This window comes from Pelophylax lessonae (genome assembly GCF_965119305.1).
Source record: "Pelophylax lessonae genome assembly, chromosome: 11".
NCBI lineage: Eukaryota > Metazoa > Chordata > Amphibia > Anura > Ranidae > Pelophylax > Pelophylax lessonae.
Window position 1 is genome coordinate 56,444,722 of NC_138778.1, and position 20,144 is coordinate 56,464,865.

At 45.5% G+C, this 20,144-nt stretch overlaps 1 protein-coding gene across 1 annotated transcript in view; it reads left to right on the forward strand.

The window, feature by feature from the left end:
* Positions 1-2,556: 2,556 nt before the first annotated feature.
* The window catches only part of DDX27 (DEAD-box helicase 27), a 43,886-nt gene continuing 26,298 nt past the window's right edge, over positions 2,557-20,144 (forward strand). The window contains exons 1-6 of the mRNA XM_082271325.1: positions 2,557-2,776; positions 8,562-8,702; positions 8,791-8,850; positions 8,919-9,042; positions 18,037-18,080; positions 18,786-18,869. Coding sequence (XP_082127451.1) covers positions 2,693-2,776; positions 8,562-8,702; positions 8,791-8,850; positions 8,919-9,042; positions 18,037-18,080; positions 18,786-18,869 — 537 coding nt within the window. The 5' untranslated portion in view covers positions 2,557-2,692. The remainder of the gene's footprint in view (positions 2,777-8,561; positions 8,703-8,790; positions 8,851-8,918; positions 9,043-18,036; positions 18,081-18,785; positions 18,870-20,144) is intronic.

Below are 20,144 nucleotides of genomic sequence, written 5' to 3' on the forward strand. Positions count from 1 at the left end.
GGCAGACAAGGCCTACTATACATTTACCTAGCAACTACCTGTAGGGTGCTACATATATAAGCTGCGAAAGGGTTTAAATTGCACAGGTGTGATTGGGCCCCTAGAAAATAAATCTTACAATATTTTTATATATAATAGTGATCTTCTCTCATACATTATTGTGCATACTGCATAACATCGCATCAGTGTGTTTAGTAATGAGAATTTAATTGTTCTTTCTAAAATGTGTGTCTGTCCGGAATCAGACAGGAATGCTATTTTTTATTGTGCTTTACTTTACATTTACACCCATTGCTTTTGTTTTTGCACAAAAACCCAATAAAGAGTTCAAACATAAAAATCGCATCAGTGTGAGCTGATATTATTACAGATCCAAAGCACACAACGCTGCTTATCTCTGAGAGGTCGCACTGCATCTGGAACCAGCTTTGTATTTTTTGTATGGAGAGGAACTATAAATCCAAGCACGTACTTTCAGGCTTAGCTATGCTAACTCCTGTGGCATTTTTTGTATGCAGAGGAACTATAAATCCCAGCACGTACTTTCAAGCTCAGCTATGCTAAGTCCTGTGGCATTTTTTGTATGGAGAGGAACTATAAATCCCAGCATTCCCTTTCAGGCTTAGCTCAGCTAACTCCTGCCTGCGACTCTGCCCATTCAAACAGCACATAGGTACGCTCACATTTGTACAAGTAATGTGGGGGATAGCACTGTGTACATGTTTTTATTTGCCAATAAAATAAAATGTGGACTGCGGATGCTCACATTTGTAATAGTACTCTGGGGGATAGTACTGTGCACGGGTTTTTATTAGACAATAAAATAAAATAGGGACTGCGAATGCTCACATCCCGCTCTCCAAACTGTTGTGTTTAATTTTTGCTTCAGGAGCCGCGGGCGCCTGCACAGTAGCATAGATTGTCCTGCTAAAAAATCCAACCGCGGACACTTCCGCAGTAGCATACATTGTACTGCCGAGAACTCCAAATCTTTTGTGCACTGCTCAGTACTTCTCTGTGCATGGGCATTTGTTGGCGCACATGCACAGTATAGGCAACTTGCCGAGATCTCCGACCAGAGGTGACTTGGGTTGGAGATCTCGGCAAGCACCTACCCTGCCCCACCCTTCAGTTGGTATGCCCCTGACTCCACCTGTGTCCCCCGCCATCATGCAGACTGTGTCCCCATCTCATAGCCTGTGTCCCCGTCATCCAGCAGCCTGTGTCCCCTGTCGTCCTGCAGCCTGTGTCCCCATCTCGTAGCCTGTGTCCCCCGTCATCCTGCAGCCTGTGTCCCCCGTCGTCCTGCAGCCTGTGTCCCCCGTCGTCCTGCAGCCTGTGTCCCCATCTCGTAGCCTTTGTCCCCCGTCATCTCGTAGCCTTTGTCCCCCGTCATCCTGCAGCCTGTGTCCCCTGTCGTCCTGCAGCCTGTGTCCCCCATTGTCCTGCAGCCTGTGTCCCCCATCATCCTGCAACCTGTGTCCCCCATCGTCCTGCAGCCTGTGCATCATGCCGGCACATCTTGAAAGAGCTGCCACTCCTCTCAGCCAGCTATATCAAATGAGGGCTGTTCTTCTGATCAAATGTATATATATATATATATATATATATATATATATATATATATAAATATATAAATGTGAGGATTAAAATATATATGTATATTTTGTGTGTGTGTGTGTGTGTGTATATATATACACCAAAGTGTCAGGCACTGGTATTTATTTATTTAGGTTTTTTTTTTTTAATCAGTCCATTTTTATAGATAGATATAAAAATAAATAAATGGGAGGATTAAAAAAAAAAAAGCTGTATATATATATATATATATATATATATATATATATGTATTTATTTTTTATATTATATTAGCTGTAATATACATATATATATATATATATATATATATTTTTTTTTTTTTTTAATCTTCACAATTATTTATTTTTATATATATCTATAAAAATGGAAGGATTACAAAAAAAACCTAAATAAATACCAGTGCCTGACAGTTGAACATTTTGTGTGTATATATATATATATATGTGTGTGTGTGTGTATATATATATATATATATATATATATATATATATATACAAAAGTTTCAACTGCCAGGCACTGGTATTTAATAAGTATTTTTTTTTTTTTAAATCCTTCCATTTAAATAAGTAAACAAATATATAGCAGTGGCGTTAAACATGCTTGCTGCCGAAGATATATATATAAGCTCCAAATGTCGGGCGCAACATCTTGCCGAAAACTCCAACTATATACAGCAGCTACAAATGTCACATCTTGCCGAAAACTCCAACTCTCGTGCACAGTGTTCTCCACTGTGCACGGGCATTGACTCGCGGCCAGGGCATTGCATTGACTCGCGGCGAAAGTGACGCGGGTGGTTGGAGTTTTCGGCAAGTTGAAACTTTCGGCAGTACACCGTATTGTCTTGAGAGCTGAGCGATCTGTCTGCCAATCACATGATGTACAGAAGCTGACCTATCGCTTGTATCTTTCACATATCTGATGACAGACTCCTCCCCCACAGTCATGTGGTTCCGGGCGGTGGTATTGCTTCCGGGTATTGGTAGGAGTACACGTGCAGTGCTGAGAGTTCCGGATGGTATAGAGGCATGTCAGCGGTGTGATCAGCCCTGACTCTGTACACAGCAATCTGTTCCTGGACATCGGCCGCAACATGTCTGATCTAGATCTGATCAGAACTATCGATGACGATGAGGAGGTTCCGGAGGAGCCGGAGTCTGAGGAGGAGGGGGAGGAGGTAAGATCGGTGGGGGCGAGGAATGCTTTCCCTAGTAATGCGTGCAGTGCACAGGGCTCCAAAGTAAATCGATTGGAGAAAGAGGGGTACCTGGGTGGTGCAGAAGTGGGGGGTATGGGGGGCGCAGAGTTAAGAGTTGGAAAAGTGGGAGTTGTGGGGGCACAGAGGTGAGTGTTGAAGTGGAGGGTACAGGGGGCGCAAATGTGAGCATTGGAGAAATTGGGGGGCAGAAGTGAGCATTGGAGAAGTGGGGGGTACGGCGGCACAGAGGTGGGCGTTGGAGAAATGGGGGGGGGGAGAGGTGAGTGTTGAAGTGGGGGTACGGGGGCGCAGAGGTGAGCGTTGAAGTGGGGTACAGGGGCACAGAGGTGAGCGTTGGAGAAGTGGGGGTATGGGGGGTGCAGAAGTTAGCGTTGGAGAAGTGGGGGTATGGGGGCCACAGAGGTGAGCGTTGAAGTGGGGGTATGGGGGGCGCAGAGGTGAGCGTTGGAGAAGTGGGGGTATGGGGGCCACAGAGGTGAGCGTTGGAGAAATGGGGGTACGGGGGGGCAGAGGTGAGCATTGAAGTGTGGTTATGGGGGGCCACAGAGGTGAGCGTTGGAGAAATGGGGTTATGGGGGGGCAGAGGTGAGCGTTGAAGTGTGGTTATGGGGGGCCACAGAGGTGAGCGTTGGAGAAGTGGGGGTATGGGGGGGCAGAGGTGAGCGTTGAAGTGTGGTTATGGGGGGCCACAGAGGTGAGCGTTGGAGAAGTGGGGGTATGGGGGCCACAGAGGTGAGCGTTGAAGTGGGGGTACGTGGGGCGCAGAGGTGAGCGTTGGGAGAAGTGGGGTTTTGGGGGGCAGATGTGAGTGTGGGGGGTATGGCGGCACAGAGGTGAGCGTTGGAGAAATGGGGCGCGGAGAGGTGAGTGTTGAAGTGGGGGTACGGGGGCGCAGAGGTGAGCAATGGAGAAGTGGGGGTACAGGGGGCGCAGTGGTGAGCATTGGATTAGCGGGGGGGGTACGGGGGGCGCAGAGGTGAGTGTTGGAGAAGTGGGGTACAGGGGCGCAGAGGTGAGCGTTGAAGTGGGAGTTACGGGGGTGCAGAGGTGAGCGTTGAAGTGGGGGTTACGGGGGGCGCAGAGGTGAGCGTTGAAGTGGGGGTACGGGGGCGCAGAGGTGAGCATTGGGAGAAGTGGGGGTACGGGGGCGCAGAGGTGCGATTCATATTTTTGCGATTCGGCACTGCGTCAACTTAACGAATAATTGCGCGGTCATGCAACGCTGTACCCAAATAAAATTGATGTCCTTTTTTTCCCCACAAATAGAGCTTTGTTTTGGTGGTATTTGATCACCTCTGCGACCTCCTTTTTTTTTTTTTTTTTTTTTTTTTTTACCAATTCTGGAAAAAAAAACAACAATATTTTTCACATTCTGCTATATAACATTCCCAAAAAAAACATTTAAAAATCTAATTTTTTTTAAGATTTTAGGCCTATTTGTTTTCTGCTACATATTTTTGGTAAAAAAAAAAAAAAATCGCAATAAGTGTACTTTGATTGGTTTGTGCAAAAGTTATTGGGAAAGATTTGTCGTCGTCTTTTTTTTTTTTTTTTTTTTACTAGTAATGGTGGCGATCTGTGATTTTTCTGTGGGACTGCGACATTTAGGCGGACAGATCGGACCCCTGACTGACATTTTGGGGGTACCAGTGACATTACTAGAGTAATCAGTGCTAAAAATATGCACTGTTACTGTAATAGTGACACTGGCAGGGAAGGGGTTAACATTGTGGGTGATCAAGGGGTTAAATGTGAGCCTAGGGGAAGTGATTCTAACTGTGGGGGATGACCACAGAGACATGTGATCCTATATAGAAGGATCACAGGTTTTCTGTGATCATTCCAGGGAGAAGAATGGTCAGCTGTGTTTACAACAGCCGGCCGTCCTTCTCTCTCGGTTGGGAACGATCGCGGATGTCAGGCGGCAATCGGAGCCACCTGACCTGTTCATCGGCTTCCCCGCTGCCAACTGGGGCGTGGGGGGGCACGCTCGCTCCCTGCTCGCGACTGATAGCCCTACGTCGGTTTGCCTGGGGGAGCCACACTGCCACAGTAAATACATGGTGTGTGGTCAGCAACCGGTTAAAGCGGAGTTCCGGGCACAGATGTCATTTTTCAATAAGCATACCCCCGGGACAGTCAGGGCTAGCACATTCCACAATGGCTAGCCTCTGATCGGTCCCGGTTCGCACTTACCTTTTAGAAGAAATACTTAGTTATAAAATTTCTTCCACAGCGTTTCCATCTCTCTTGTGGGCAGCTGAAGCCGGCGCGGTCCTCTTCTCTGTCTTCTTCCGCGTCTTCTTCTCCCAGAATGCGACGGCACCGGCCCCTCTCGTCACTTCCGGTGCGGCGTCGCCCGGAAGTGACGAGCGGGGCCGGTGCCGTCGCATTGATTCCTGGGAGCTATGACGTTCAGCTCCCAGGAATCATCGTGAGGCAGGAAGTGACGGGGTGAGCCGCGGCTCCGAGGGAGGAAGTACCCTGAGGTGAGTATTTACGATCTACAATTACAAGGTGAGTTTTTAAAAAAAAAAAAAACCTAACTATCCAATTCCTTTTCAGGTTATCCAGAACTAGCGGACGGGCACAAAAAAAAAACATCGATTTTGTGCCCGGAACTCCGCTTTAAATCAAATCCACCCTGATACACGCTTACCTCACTTTTCTCCTGGCTGATTGGAAACACTTCTCCACAAGAACAATAAGGCGCCATTCACATCTGTGTGTTTCCAAATGCATGGCAAACAGCACTGGAAATGCACGCTATGAGCTGCACCAAAAATCGTGTTAAGAAATGCACCAAGCTCCACCCTAAAAGAAAAAAAAGTTCTGGAGCGTCTTTGGGGCGATTGTTGTATGTAGGGCAGCCCATTTAAGTGAATGGGCTGCCATATGCTTGTAAAGTGAAAATGCTCCAAAATGGTAATTTACCAAAACTATAGAATTGGGGTGGAGGAACTTGACTGGCCTTCAGAGTCCTGACCTCAACCCAATAGAACACCTCTGGAATGAATAAGAGCACAGACTGTGAGCCAGGCCTTCTCATCCAACATCAGTGCTTAACCTCACAAATGCTAAATACGGGGGTTATGGCAGCAGATAGCTTGCGTGCAGAAGTGAATACATGCGCAAGTTACGCCCACATATGTAAACGGTGTTCAAACCACATGTGAGGGATCACCGCGATCGGTAGAGCGAGAGCAATAATTCTATCCCTAGACCTCCTCTGTAACTCTTAAGCTGGTAACCTGTAGAAATTTTTCAAGTGTCCCCTATGTAGATTTTTAAGTATCAGTGTTTGTCGCCATTCCACGAGCGTGCGCAATTTTGAAGCATGACATGTTGGGTATCTAGTTATGTGGCATAACATTATCTTTCACTTTATAGAAAAGAATTGGGCTAACTTTACTGTTTTTAGTGTTTTTTTTTATTTTTTCCCCAAAAAATGTGTTTGAAAGACCGCTGCGCGAATACCGCGTGACAAAAAATATTGCAATGGCTGCCAATTTTTTTCTCCAGAGTCTTTGCTAAAAAAATATATGTAATGTTTGGAGGTTCTAAGTAAAATACTGATTTTAACTTGTAAATATCAAGTGTCAGAAATAGGCCTTAGGGCTCTTTCACACGGTCCGTCTCCGTAGGCGGATCCGTGCTGCTCAGCGGGGATCGATCCACCGATCCTTGCTGAGCCGGCGGATGACAGCTCCGTCTCCGCTTGCAGTCCGGAGAGGGAGGTGTCACAGCTCCCGCTGCTCTCTATGGGGGATCGGATGGAAAAATAGGGTTTCCATCCGTCCAGATTTCACGGACAGGATTGAAAACGGATGGCAGCGGAGGTGTCTCCGCTGACATCCGCTGCCCCATAGAGCTGCATGGAGGATCCGATCAGTTCCGCCTAAAAAACTGACAGGCGGATCTGATCGGATCACCCGTGTGAAAGAGCCCTTAGGTGGTTAAGCTCTCTAGCTCCACTTTAACTTCTGTTATGTAATGACAGCCCAGTGCATGAAAAGGCTGCTGTAGACCATGAAATTGTGTGAGCCTGGCTAAAGTGGGGTACAAACTAGTAGAAAATCTGCCGAAAATTCCCGTCCGAGGTAAAATCGTACGATTTTCGGCTAGTGTGTACACAACTTTCAGCAGCCAATGCTGACATTTTCAACGAAAAAAAACGGAGGGACAAACACCAAAATGTTTATCGTTCGTCCCCAGACGACCAATTTTCGTTTAATGTGTATGCAGTACGTCTGCGAAAAATCGGATACGAAAGACCGCTCATGATCTGAAGTTGCTGACGACCCGGAAGGTCCCAAAAAAAATAAAAATTCGGACGAGAAATTTAGTAAACATTATGCGCTGTCAACTAAAAACGGTTATGAACGCTGAGCATGAGAGAGAAAATTCGGAGAATATTCCGTCCGATTTTCGTCAAGTGTGTACGAGCCTTTATGCTGACGATTGTCTGCCCACCACCTGTCAGTCCTGGCTGCTGTTGAGTGAGGTGTGGTGGGTGGGCACAATAATCGGCTGCGCTCATGGCTTTTGCCAACTACGACCTTTTTTTCAGACACGGACACCTTTGTTGTGGCCTGTAGATTCTGCAGGCAGGAAACTCTTTAGCATGCCACACATATGATATCTGCAGGTGTATGACATCCCTAATATATAGTCATTAAAGTGGAGTTCCACCCATTTTAGTAACTTTAGATGTATGTAATCCCCTTTAAAACTACTTTTACCAATGGAAACTTTTTTTTTTTGCTATTTTCTTCTTTATTCATCCTCTCCTCACTTCTGGGTCCGGCCGCCGATCGGCAATTGCGTAATTCGGCGATTCGCAGGGGGTGCTGGGATGGCATGAATTCTCGCATTATTACACAGGAGCTGAGCTGTTTGTATTGAGGCCGTGCTCTGCCACGCCTCCGCCCCGCCTCCTCTCAGTGAGCTGTACTGTATGTATTGTATTGAGGCCGTGCTCCAGCCCGCCTCCTCTCAGTGAGCGAGAACTGAAAGCATTATATCCTCACTGAGAGGAGGCGGGGCAGAGCACAGCCTCAATACAATACATACAGTACAGCTCACTGAGAGGAGGCGAGGTGGAGCACGGCCTCAATACAATACAGCTCACTGAGAGGAGGCGGGGCAGAGCACAGCCTCAATACAATACATACAGTGCAGCTCACTGAGAGGAGGCGGGGCGGAGGCGTGGCAGAGCACGGCCTCAATACAATACATACAGTACAGCTCACTGAGAGGAGGCGAGGTGGAGCACGGCCTCAATACAAACAGCTCAGCTCCTGTGTAATCGAGATTTCATGCCATCCCAGCACCCCCTGCGAATCGCCGAATGACGTAATCGCCGATCGGCGGCCAGACCCGGAAGTGAGGAGAGGATGAATAAAGAAGAAACTAAGGTATTTACTAGCAAAAAAAAAAAAAAGTTTCCATTGGTAAAAGTAGTTTTAAAGGGGATTACATACATCTATGTAATCCCAAGTTATTAAAAATGGGTGGAACTCCACATTAAGTACGATAGCCAGTCACATAGCATTTTTTATAGGACAGGTTTCATTTTTAATAAAATAATGGGACGAGGTCATTGGTAAACATTGGTTGCTGTGAAGTGATATCTTGTAGACAGGGAGCTTTGTGGTTCCAGTGACCCCGGACTACTAAATACAGCAAACACTGAGAGCTGAAGGGTTCTGATGTTGTCATTGATTCCATTTTATAACAGGAGCAGCCAATTGTCCTCGGAAAGAAGAAGCAAGCCAACCATAAACGCAGCGAGGACTTCAACGCAGACTTTGTGTTCGCAGAGCGGGATGGACAGGGTGATGACAGCTGGGTGATGGATGATGTTATGAAGCAGCTTAAAAAGGTGCTAATAAAAGACATTCCTCATAGCATGTGTAGGTGATGAGGCCTTTCTATAGCTCCTCACTGCATTGATCTTCTTTCTAATCTAGAGAACTGCAACCAGCTTAGATGAGAAGATTGAGACGGTGAGAAAGAAGAGGAAGAACCAGGTCAGTACCTGTGCCTAGATTTGTATTGGCCTCCCAGGATCCGCATTCTGATGTCTTTCTATTTACAGGAAAAAGCAGAGAAAAACACTCAACAGTCAGAAAAAGAGGAAGACGTAGAGGAGGAGGAGGAGGAGAATGAAGAAAGCGAGGAGGAATTCTCATCTGAGGAGGAAACTGTTCTAACTAAAGCAGGTAATTCTTTACTGGCGCCTTTTCTCTAGCCTCACTTTTACAATTGAATGGCTGTTGGGTTAACCTTTTGCTCCTAAGGCCTTGTTCACACGGGGTTACTACAGCGTATACACATGTGAGAGCTTTGTTTGCCCACAAAGGGATGCACAGGTGATCCATAAATCCCTCTGCTGGCTGCCCGTGTGTGTGTATGTATGTATGTATGTATGTATGTGTATATATAATGTGTATATGTGTGTGTGTGTATATATTCAAGGAACACTTTTTAATCTTAATCAGATTATAGCATCAAGTCAATGAAACTCTTGGGATGTTCTTCTGGTCAGTTAAGTAGCAGAGGGGGGTTGTTAATCTGTTTCAGCTGCTTTGGTGTTAATAAAATTAACAGATGCACTAGATGGGCAACAATGAGACAACCTCCAAAACAGGAATGGTTTTACAGGTGGAGGCCACTGACATTTTTATCCCTAGTCATTTTTTCACTAGTTTTGCATTTGGCTAGGGTCAGTGTCACTACTGGTAGCATGAGGCGATATCTGGACCCTATAGAGGTTGCACAGGCAGTCCAACTCCTCCAGTATGGCACATCAACCTCTGCTATTGCTAGAAGGTTTACTGTGTCTCCTAGCACAGTCTTAAGAGCATGTAGGAGATTCCAGGAGACAGTTACTCTAGGAGAGCTGGACAGGGCCATAAAAGGTCCTTAACTCATCAGCAAGACCGGTATCTGCTCCTTTGTGCAAGAAGGAACAGGATGAGCACTGCCAGAGACCTACAAAATGACCTCCAGCAGGCCACTGGTGTGAATGTCTCTGACCAAACAATCAGAAACAGACTTCATGAGGGTGGCCTGAGGACCCTACGTCCAATGTGGGCCCTGTGCCTGGCACCGTGGAGCTTGAATTGGCATTTGCCATTAAACATCAGAATTGACAGGTCCGCCACTGGCACCCTGTGCTTTTCACTGATGAGAGCAGGTTCACCCTGAGTACATGTGACAGACGTGAAACAGTGTGGAGAAGACGTGGAGAATGTTATGCGCCTGTAACCTCAATCGGCATGACCGATTTGGTGGTGGGTGAGTGATGGTCTGGGGAGGTATATCCATGAAGGGACGCACAGACCTCTACAGGCTAGACAATGGCACCCTGACTGCCATTAGGTATAGGGATGAAATCCTCAAACCCATTATCAGACCCTACAAGTGGTGCAGTCCTGGGTTCCTCCTGGTGCAAGACAATGCCCGGCCTTATGCAGCCAGTTCCTGAAGGATGAAGAAATTCATACCATTGCATGGCCCCTATGCTCACCTGACCTAAATCCAATAGAACATCTCTGGGACATTGTATTGGTCAATCAGACGCAGCCAGGTTGCATCTCAGTTTGTTCAGGAGCTCAGTAACGCCCTGGTTCAGATCTCGGAGGACATACCCCAGGACACCATTTGTCATCTGATTAGGAGCATGTGCCGGCATTGTCAGGCATGCATACAAGCACATGGGGGCCATACAAATTACTGAGTACCATTTTAAATTGTTGCAATGAAATTTCAGCAAAATGGACTAACCTGCTGCATAATTTTTTCACTTTGATTTTTGGGGTGTCTTAGAATTCAGCCCCGTGTAGGATGATGATTTTCATTTCCATCAAGCGATGTGACATCCTTTCGTTCTTAACTCAATACCCAGTCCATATCAGTATGCCTATCCAGCATGATATTTTTCCCCAATGAGATCTAATGTGGTTTCAAAGTGTTCCTTTCATTATTTATAATTTATTATTTACTAAAGCAGGAGAGTCCAAAATTAGTCACACTTCTGCAGAGAAGCCACTCCGCTTCTAACCTCAGCTTGATAAATTAGGCTTTGGCAATAAAACCTGGAAGCTGATTGGTTTCTATGCAAAAATGTGACTGATTTTGCACTCTAGCTTTAGTAAATCAACCCCTTTGGGTTCAGTCTTTCCCCAGTTTGATGACAAACCATTTTTCCCATAAGACTCAAATAAATGAAACTTGCTTTCATCCCTAAAGTGAACTTTGGACCAGTTCTCCTCTGTTCACACAACATGCTGCTCAGCAAAGGTTGGTCTAGCCTTTGATTCTTTCTGCTAATGAGAGGTTTGGTCACTGCAGAGTAGGCTTTCAGTCCACATTCTCTTAAACGGCGAGGCACTGTATGACGAGACAGATCCTTAAGCCCCGTACACACGTAGCGATTGTTGGCCGTAAATATTCGGCCACCGGCCGATTGTCGGCTTGTTAGTATGATGCTTCCGACAACCGACTGCGACTTTTCGGCCGAACAGAATCTGGTGTGCAGGCATTAAAATTTTTGTTGGCCAACACCAGAACGGCCGATTGTTCCTCAGTCAGTACAGAATTCGGCCGACAAACAGCAGATGAGCAAGACTGGGCATGCTCAGAGAAGAAAAAACACACGGAAAGTTAACCATCACATGACATCACTTCTGCAGTCGGCTGTTGTTGGTCGACAAAATTTGTGTGCAGTCTTTAGCACTTTTCAACCGACAGGACAGCACCGGACAAAAGATGGCCGATCGTTCGGCCGACATTCGGTACGTGTGTACGGAGCTTTACTCAGCGCTGAAATGGCAACAATCACTCCTGCAGTGTTGAACCAATTTCTCCTTGAGATTCTCCGCATTATCCTGTCCTCTCTTGCATTTGTCTTTTGTGGACGACAGCCTTCTTGGGGGACTTGAATGAGTTTGTGATGTAAAGATGCAATATTCTTAGATATAGGGCTGAACAAAATTCGATGTATCATCGAATATCGTGCTGCAGGAGTGGGCGATATTCACATCCCCGGATCAGCCGATTTTGGGGACTCACAGTGATGGAAGGTAGAAGAATACAGCCCGACTGTCCCGCATGTGAAGTCCTTCAGCTCTCCTGACTGAGCGGTGAGCAGCGCGTCGTGAACAGCGGCACAGGGAACCAATCGCGCGTGCTTGCACACCTGATTGGTTCGTTTTGCCACTACTCACGACGGGATTGGTTCGCTGTGCCGCGCTCACCGCTCGGTCAGGAGAGCTGCAGGACGGACTTCACATGCGGGACGGATGTCGGCATTGTCGGGCTGTATTCTACCTTCTACCACAACTGTGGGTCCCGATTTCTCTGCTTGTAGATCTTCCCGTCCAATGGCAGGCACTGATTTCTGATGGTTCAAGTTCTCTCTCCGCTGTGCCAGTCTTTTATGTCTTTTTCTATTTGTCTCCGGCTCCCCGTCTGTCTCCTCCAATTTCTTCTGTCTTACCGTGTCATTCTGATTTACCTTCTCGCCGTACAATCGCACAGTTTACCATTTAGAATCGGAATTATTTGAGCATTGGGAGGGTGGGGATTGTGTGCAGTGTTAGCTCTGTAAAGTTGAACTAGCCCTTCAAGTGCAGAAATGAAACCTATTGCAGCTCACCGGTCTGTAGAGGTGGGGGAGGGCTACAATTGTTTTTTTACAATTTATTTTTCTTCATTTTCACCTGCTGATCATGCTAGGAACATACTTCTATTCCTAGAGTGACTACCGTACTGTATCTAGGAGGAGCAGCGTTGTCACTCTAGGAAGGAAGTATGTTAGGACTATATAACACCTCCCCCTCTCTGTAACATGGGGGGGGGGGTAGTCAATAGAGATAGCTGGGAACAATGCTGAATGATAACTTCCTATGCTCTTCCTCTGGGGACAGTTATCAGTTCACAAGACCACCTCATCATCACAATACTGCATTTTATTGTATAGTATATGTGTGTTTTAACCCTGTATTTAGCCTGGATTGACGGCTCTCTCAATATCGCAATATATATTGTTGGGGTAAAAAAAATATCGCAATGTACTTTTTTTCCAATATCGTGCAGCCCTACTTAGATATCAGATTTGGAAGGACAAACTTCTATTGCTATGGCTGAAAGGGTCATCCCTTTGGCCTTCATCTGGATAAGCTGCTGCCGGAGGGTTTCAGTCACTTTAGCATGGCTCACCATCTTGCAAAGTCAGTGGAAACTGAAAAGTTAGGCTGCCAGTTAAATAGGGTTTGTCAGATAATTAACCATTTATGGGGCGCCCACTGTGTATTTACGTCGGTACTTTGACGTTAAATACCGGGGTCTGCCATAACCCCGGGAAATTTTTTTATTTTTTTTAAACGGCGGGTGGCCCACTTTTACATAAGGGTGATTTCCCTCTCCCGCCGCTTCCCGGTGGTTTCCCTGCTTACTGGAGCCATCGGTAGCGGGAAAAACGATGGCTGTTTCTTTGCAACTTGAAGTTTTAGCTCCCTCCTATAAATTTTCTATAGGATTAAGGTCTGGAGACTGACTAGGCCTCTCTATGACCTTAATGTGCTTCTTGAGCCCCTCCTTTGTTGCCTTGGTGGTATGTGTGTGTTATATATACAGTGGGTACGGAAAGTATTCAGACCCCCTTAAATTTTTCACTCTTTGTTATATTGCAGCCATTTGCTAAAATCATTTAAGTTCATTCTTCTGCCTCATGAATGTACACATAGCACCCCATACTGACAGTAAAACACAGAATTGTTGACATTGTTGCAGATTTATTAAAAAAGAAAAACTGAAATATCACATGGTCCTAAGTATTCAGACCCTTTGCTGTGACACTCATATATTTAACTCAGGTGCTTTCCATTTCTTCTGATCATCCTTGAGATGGTTCTACACCTTCATTTGAGTCCAGCTGTGTTTGATTATACTGATTGGACTTGATTAGGAAAGCCACACACCTGTCTATATAAGACCTTCCAGATCACAATGCATGTCAGAGCAAATGAGAATCATGAGGTCAAAGGAACTGCCTGAAGAGCTCAGAGACAGAATTGTGGCAAGGCACAGATCTGGCCAAGGTTACAAAAAGATTTCTGCTGCACTTAAGGTTCCTAAGAGCACAGTGGCCTCCATAATCCTCAAATGGAAGACGTTTGGGACGACCAGAACCCTTCCTAGAGCTGGCCGTCCGGCCAAACTGAGCTATCGGGGGAGAAGAGCCTTGGTGAGAGAGGTAAAGAAGAACCCAAAGATCACTGTGGCTGAGCTCCAGAGATGCAGTCAGGAGATGGGAGAAAGTTGTAGAAAGTCAACCATCACTGCAGCCCTCCACCAGTTGGGGCTTTATGGCAGAGTGGCCCGACGGAAGCCTCTCCTCAGTGTAAGACACATGAAAGCCCGCATGGAGTTTGCTAAAAAACACCTGAAGAACTCCAAGATGGTGAGAAATAAGATTCTCTGGTCTGATGAGACCAAAATAGAACTTTTTGGCCTTAATTCTAAGCGGTATGTGTGGAGAAAACCAGGCACTGCTCATCACCTGTCCAATACAGTCCCAACAGTGAAGCATGGTGGTGGCAGCATCATGCTGTGGGGGTGTTTTTCAGCTGCAGGGACAGGACGACTGGTTGCAATCGAGGGAAAGATGAATGCGGCCAAGTACAGGGATATCCTGGACAAAAACCTTCTCCAGAGTGCTCTGGACCTCAGACTTGGCCGAAGGTTTACAGACAATGACCCTAAGCACACAGCAAAAATAACGAAGGAGTGGCTTCACAACAACTCCGTGACTGTTCTTGAATGGCCCAGCCAGAGCCCTGACTTAAACCCAATTGAGCATCTCTGGAGAGACCTAAAAATGGCTGTCCACCAACGTTTACCATCCAACCTGACAGAACTGGAGAGGATCTGCAAGGAGGAATGGCAGAGGATCCCCAAATCCAGGTGTGAAAGACTTGTTGCATCTTTCCCAAAAAGACTCCTGGCTGTATTAGATCAAAAGGGGGCTTCTACTAAATACTGAGAAAAGGGTCTGAATACTTAGGACCATGTGATATTTCAGTTTTTCTTTTTTAATAAATCTGCAACAATGTCAACAATTCTGTGTTTTTCTGTCAGTATGGGGTTCTATGTGTACATTCATGAGGAAGAAGAATGAACTTAAATGATTGTAGCAAATGGCTGCAATATAACAAAGAGTGAAAAATTTAAGGGGGTCTGAATACTTTCCGTACCCACTGTATATATGCACTTCTCTGGATCGAAAGAGGAGCCATATAAGTATTTATTGGGAGGCTGGGGGGCGCTTATCATGGAAGGTTTTTTTATCTGAAAGCTGAAACGTTCTGCCTATTTAGAGTCACTTTAAAGTTTGAAACTTGAAAACACATAGGTTTTAGCAGGAAGCAGATTGAGAATTTATATTTTTTGTGATGTTTTTTTTTTTTTTTTTTCTGGGTAAGATCATAGATAATACAACTAAAGGCAAACCTATTCTGGGAAATACAAATCTAGAACATTAATCAGGTCAGAAGGGTAACAATGCTAGAGTCAATAGAGTATACGGTAGTCTAGTACATGTGAGTAGACAGTGAGAACCAGAAGGTTGGTGCTATGGCAGGGGTTAGAAATCTTGGATCTCTTGAGATCGTTTATAACCACTTGAGCTCCGGAAGGTTTTACCCTCTTCATGACCAGGGCATTTGTTTGCTATTCAGCACTGCACTACTTTAGCAACTGCGCGGTCATTCAACACTGTATACAAATGACATTTTGTATAGGGATAATAGTGATCCTTACTGATCTACATCATAATATGCATTAGGAATAAGATTAATATCAAATAGTGTGTTCTATGAATTTGGTTTAAATGAAGCTAAAATGGACGCTTGCGTTTTTGTGATAAACAATTTTTCTGAGTAAACAACTTGTCGCAAACAGCATGTGTGACGGGAGTCCCTTTGGTTGGGGGGGCCCATGGAACACAGCTTCCCTTAGAGAGGTTTGCAAAATCCCTCTCAGCACCCTAGGCCCCTCTTATGTGGAAGTCATCCTGTGTCTATTAGGGACACAGGTTGACCAAGAAGCCCAGTCTGGCCTGCCCAGACCCGACTTCCACAGACTGATCGGCTATGAGAGCTCCATGCGCCCTGCCGGGACAAACTTACAAACTATGTGGAACTTTGTCAAGGAAGTTGCCATGATGGATTGACTCTTTAGGACTTGTTACCTGACTAACTCAGGCACAGACCGATTAGAGGTCTGGCACCTGGTTAGTCCACCTTTGGGTGGGAAGATATCTGACTGGACTCGCCGTCACTGGGAGTGAAAGGCAGGTACTTAATGGACACGGAGAACATGGTTTGGATTGCTTCAAGTGGGACATTAATATTTGTTTGCCATGTATCGCGAGAAATATGTGAGGATATTCCTGGCCTGTTTGATTCTGAACATGTTCATTGAAAGAGCTAATCACATTGGCCTCTGTTCCATGTTCTTCAGTGTCAGAGACGGACAGTTTGTCACTGGCGGTCTCTGAAGGTTCCAGAACAAGCTAAGTTGTCGGCTAGCTTTGTATGGGGGGGGGGGGGGGGGGGGAATGGCTGGAAAATCTGATATCTGTGTTCACGACTGAAAGAAGCCATATACTGACGAAAGCCCACAAACACAGTGTGGGTCGCGGTTCCGTTACAGCATGGATGGGGGATTTTTCCTAGCAGCTTGGGCACCCCAAAGTGTCATTTCTTAATGTGTGTTGTGTGATAAGAAGCCATGTTTAAGAGGGAGGCTCTGACGGAGCACATATAGAACAATCTATTGTGTGTGCTCTCCGTAATAATATATATTGCATAATAGAATATAGTTTGGAACTTTGTCTGTAAGTACTTATACAAGTTTCTTGCAAATTTGAGGAACTTGTGATAACAATCTCTATTTAATTGTATGTGATATATTTATTTTTTTTTATTTTTTTTTTTAGCATTCTTTTAGTGGTTTATTATTTTTATTATATAAATGAAAGACTGATGTTTTTGAAGAAGGAAAAAAACGGGTTTTATAACACAGTAAAAGAATTTAAATTTCTTCATAAATTTAGGCCAAAATGTATTCTGCTGCATGTCTTTGGTAAAAACAAAATCCCAATAAGTGTATATTGATTGGTTTGTGTGAAAATTATAGCATCTACAACCAATGGTGTATATGTACTAGAATTTTTATTTATTTAATACTAGTAATGGCGATAATCAATGACCTATAGTGGGACCGTGATAGTGTGGCGGGCAATTTGACACTGGATTGGAGCTGATGGACACCGACATCACCAGTAACATTAAAGCGTTAGTATACTTAAAAAGAAAAAAATCTCTGCAAGACAAAGGCATAATGAGCTAGTATGCATCGCATACTAGCTCATTATGAATTACTTACCTTAGAACGAAGCCCCGGACACCGCTGTGGGAGCTGACACAATCCCTCGGCGTCTCTTCCGGGTTCGGCGGCTCCGGCGCTGTGATTTGCCGGAGCCGCGATGACGTCACTCCCGCGCATGTGAGCGGGAGTCATTTTCCGGCAAGTTCCTGGCAAGGAACGCTGAAGGTCTGCCAGACCTTCAGAGCGCATGCGGCTGCATGCAGTGCAAATATCTCCTAAACCGTGCCGGTTTAGGAGATATTAATTGTACCTACAGGTAAGCCTTATTATAGGCTTACCTGTAGTTAAGTCGCAAAAAGCGGTATACTACCGCTTTAAGACTGCGTTCAGTTTATTCGGGGTTAATCAAGGGGCAATCAAAGAGTTAATTGCTTGTCTAACCATGTGTAAGGTGCTGCTTTTACTAGGAGATGTGGATGTTCTCTCTGCTTTGCAGGAAGAAAATTACAGCCACATTGCTGATCTGTATACAGAGCCCTGTGGTGTTGGTAAACACAGAGCACTGTACTGTGATTCGCTAAGCTGATCAGCAGGTCCCAGCCATAAATTGTGGACCGGGACCTGCTGACAGACTTGTTCTGTACGGAATGACCACACAGATGGGGGTAGTGCCCCCTACCCAGAAATGCTGGATCATGTACGTGATCCAGTGTAGAGTGGCCGCCCATCCACAGTAAGAAGGCAGTGGACGGTCCGCAACTAGAAAAGGTTGTATATAAGTGCACCCATCTTCATGAGTTGCTTTTTTTCTCATTTAGATACACTAAGAGTTAAAGAAAAGAAGAAGAAAAAAGGACTTGGGGTAAGATATTTGTATGACTGTGACCCAGCATTTCCTAAATTTCACCTAATCAAATTAAAGCAAAACAGTTTTTGTATTTTCTTTGATAGGGGACAGATTGAACATTGTTAGGTTGTTTGTGTCTTTATTGGAGAAATGTCCTCTTACTGCTTGTCATTGTAACCAGAATAGATGTTTGTGAAATCTGGCCAACGAGACCCCAGACAGCTATAAAAACCTAATCTGAGACTTCAACTGTGTTCATTGCTGTGTAAGAACTGACTTCAATAATTGTCTAAACTTCCACAAGCATGCTATCTACTGATCCGAAACCAGTTATCACCCCTTCCCACCTAGCCCCAGCTTTTCTTTAGAAGATTTTGAATGCTCAGTGCAGCAGGAAGGATCGGCCAACATGTGACCACTGTAATTCGCTGTCACAGTGGTCACAATAGCCAGGCCCGCCAGCTATTATTTGTTAGTAGAGACAGAGAGCTGTCTTTGACAGCTCGGTCTCTGCAGTGGGCATGCTCTCAGCACAGAGACATTGGCTGCCCAGTGACCCATATGTGCAGTGTGTGGGCATTGAAGCCCAACCCTTTGCCGCCGCACATGTGTGTTATGTGGGTGGCAATCCGAAGTGCGTGTGTGTGTGAATGGTCCCTTTATAATTACCAGTTAAATCGCCTTATTCATGTGTATCTGTTATTTTTTTTTTTTTTTTAGAACTCTGGGTTTTTTGAAGATGCTTCTCAGTTTGATGAAAGCTTGACTTTCCAGGACATGAATCTGTCTCGACCCCTGTTAAAGGTACTAGTATGCAACACACTGTAAAACTGAATATACAAATACAGCATTAAATACAGAATTGTACAGTACTTAGTTCTGAACCTTTTTTTTTTTTTCTGGTTCAATTTTGATTATGATCTGTTATTTTGCTATAGAATATTAGAGCTTATAAAAGCAGTGGCATACAAACAGGAGTAACGGATGTTACGGTAGCTAGCTTATTGCTTCTATAAAACCTTTCCGGTAGGTGAAGGGCATTGGTTGGGCACTTTGGGTACTCTAGGTTTAGGTACCAGGTCAGAGGCGTAACTAGAACCTTCAGGGCCCCGGTGCAAGAAACCATGAAGGCCCCCCCGGGGCCCTTCCCTTCAAGCCTGGGGCTCTTCCCACTAATCCTGGGGCCCTTTACTCTCGTTGCGGGGCCCTTTATTACGTTCCCACAGCGGGACCCTTTAACAAGTTCTGCAGTGGGCCCCCTTCATTTTTTTTTACAATGTCACTGACTAGGACTCTGTCCATTCAGAAAAGGGAGGAGCTGGTAAATTACATATTTACCGACTCCTTCCTGGTTCTCTATTGTGACACATCCCCTGCAGCAGCTGGCAGGAGAGGGGAGGGAGCACAGTGGGGTGGGGTAGCATAGTGTGTGTGTGGGGGGGGGGGGGGGACCGGGGGAGCACGCAGGGGCCCAGAGACAGCAGAACACAGAGAACTGGATAGGAGGGGTGGCGGGGGCAGCATACAGAGAAACCAATCTCCTCCATTTTCCTCCTGCAGCTACAGGAGGAAAGAGGAGGACAGCGATTTCTCTACATGCTGCCCCCACCACCCCTCCTTATCCAGGTGTACAGGGGAGCCGCATAGGCCCCTGGAGTATGGGGCCCGGTTGCAATTGCAACCTCTGAAACCCCTGTAGTTACATCCCTGTACCAGGTGTCTGCACCTCTACTAAGGAAATTATTGCTCTCTGTCTTGGGGACAAGTGACAACTCCAAAAATGTACAGTAAGTATAGTGTTTCCAATGGGAATACCTATTCTGCAGACACGCTTAATGGAATGTTTGCCTCACTTTGAAGAGCTTTCAGTTTCATTCCTGTTGTGTCTTTGGAACAAAAAGTGGCCTGAAACTGCCCCAGTGGGACAAGACGGCAGAAAATAAAATAAATTGACTGCAGTTTTAATCATTCCATACTCTAATGCTAAGAATAAAAGTGTAGATGATGTTGGTCTGGAGAAGTTGTACAGGATGGAAGCTCAGGGACCATTGCTATTGCCGCTGGGGCAAGACATGGTAT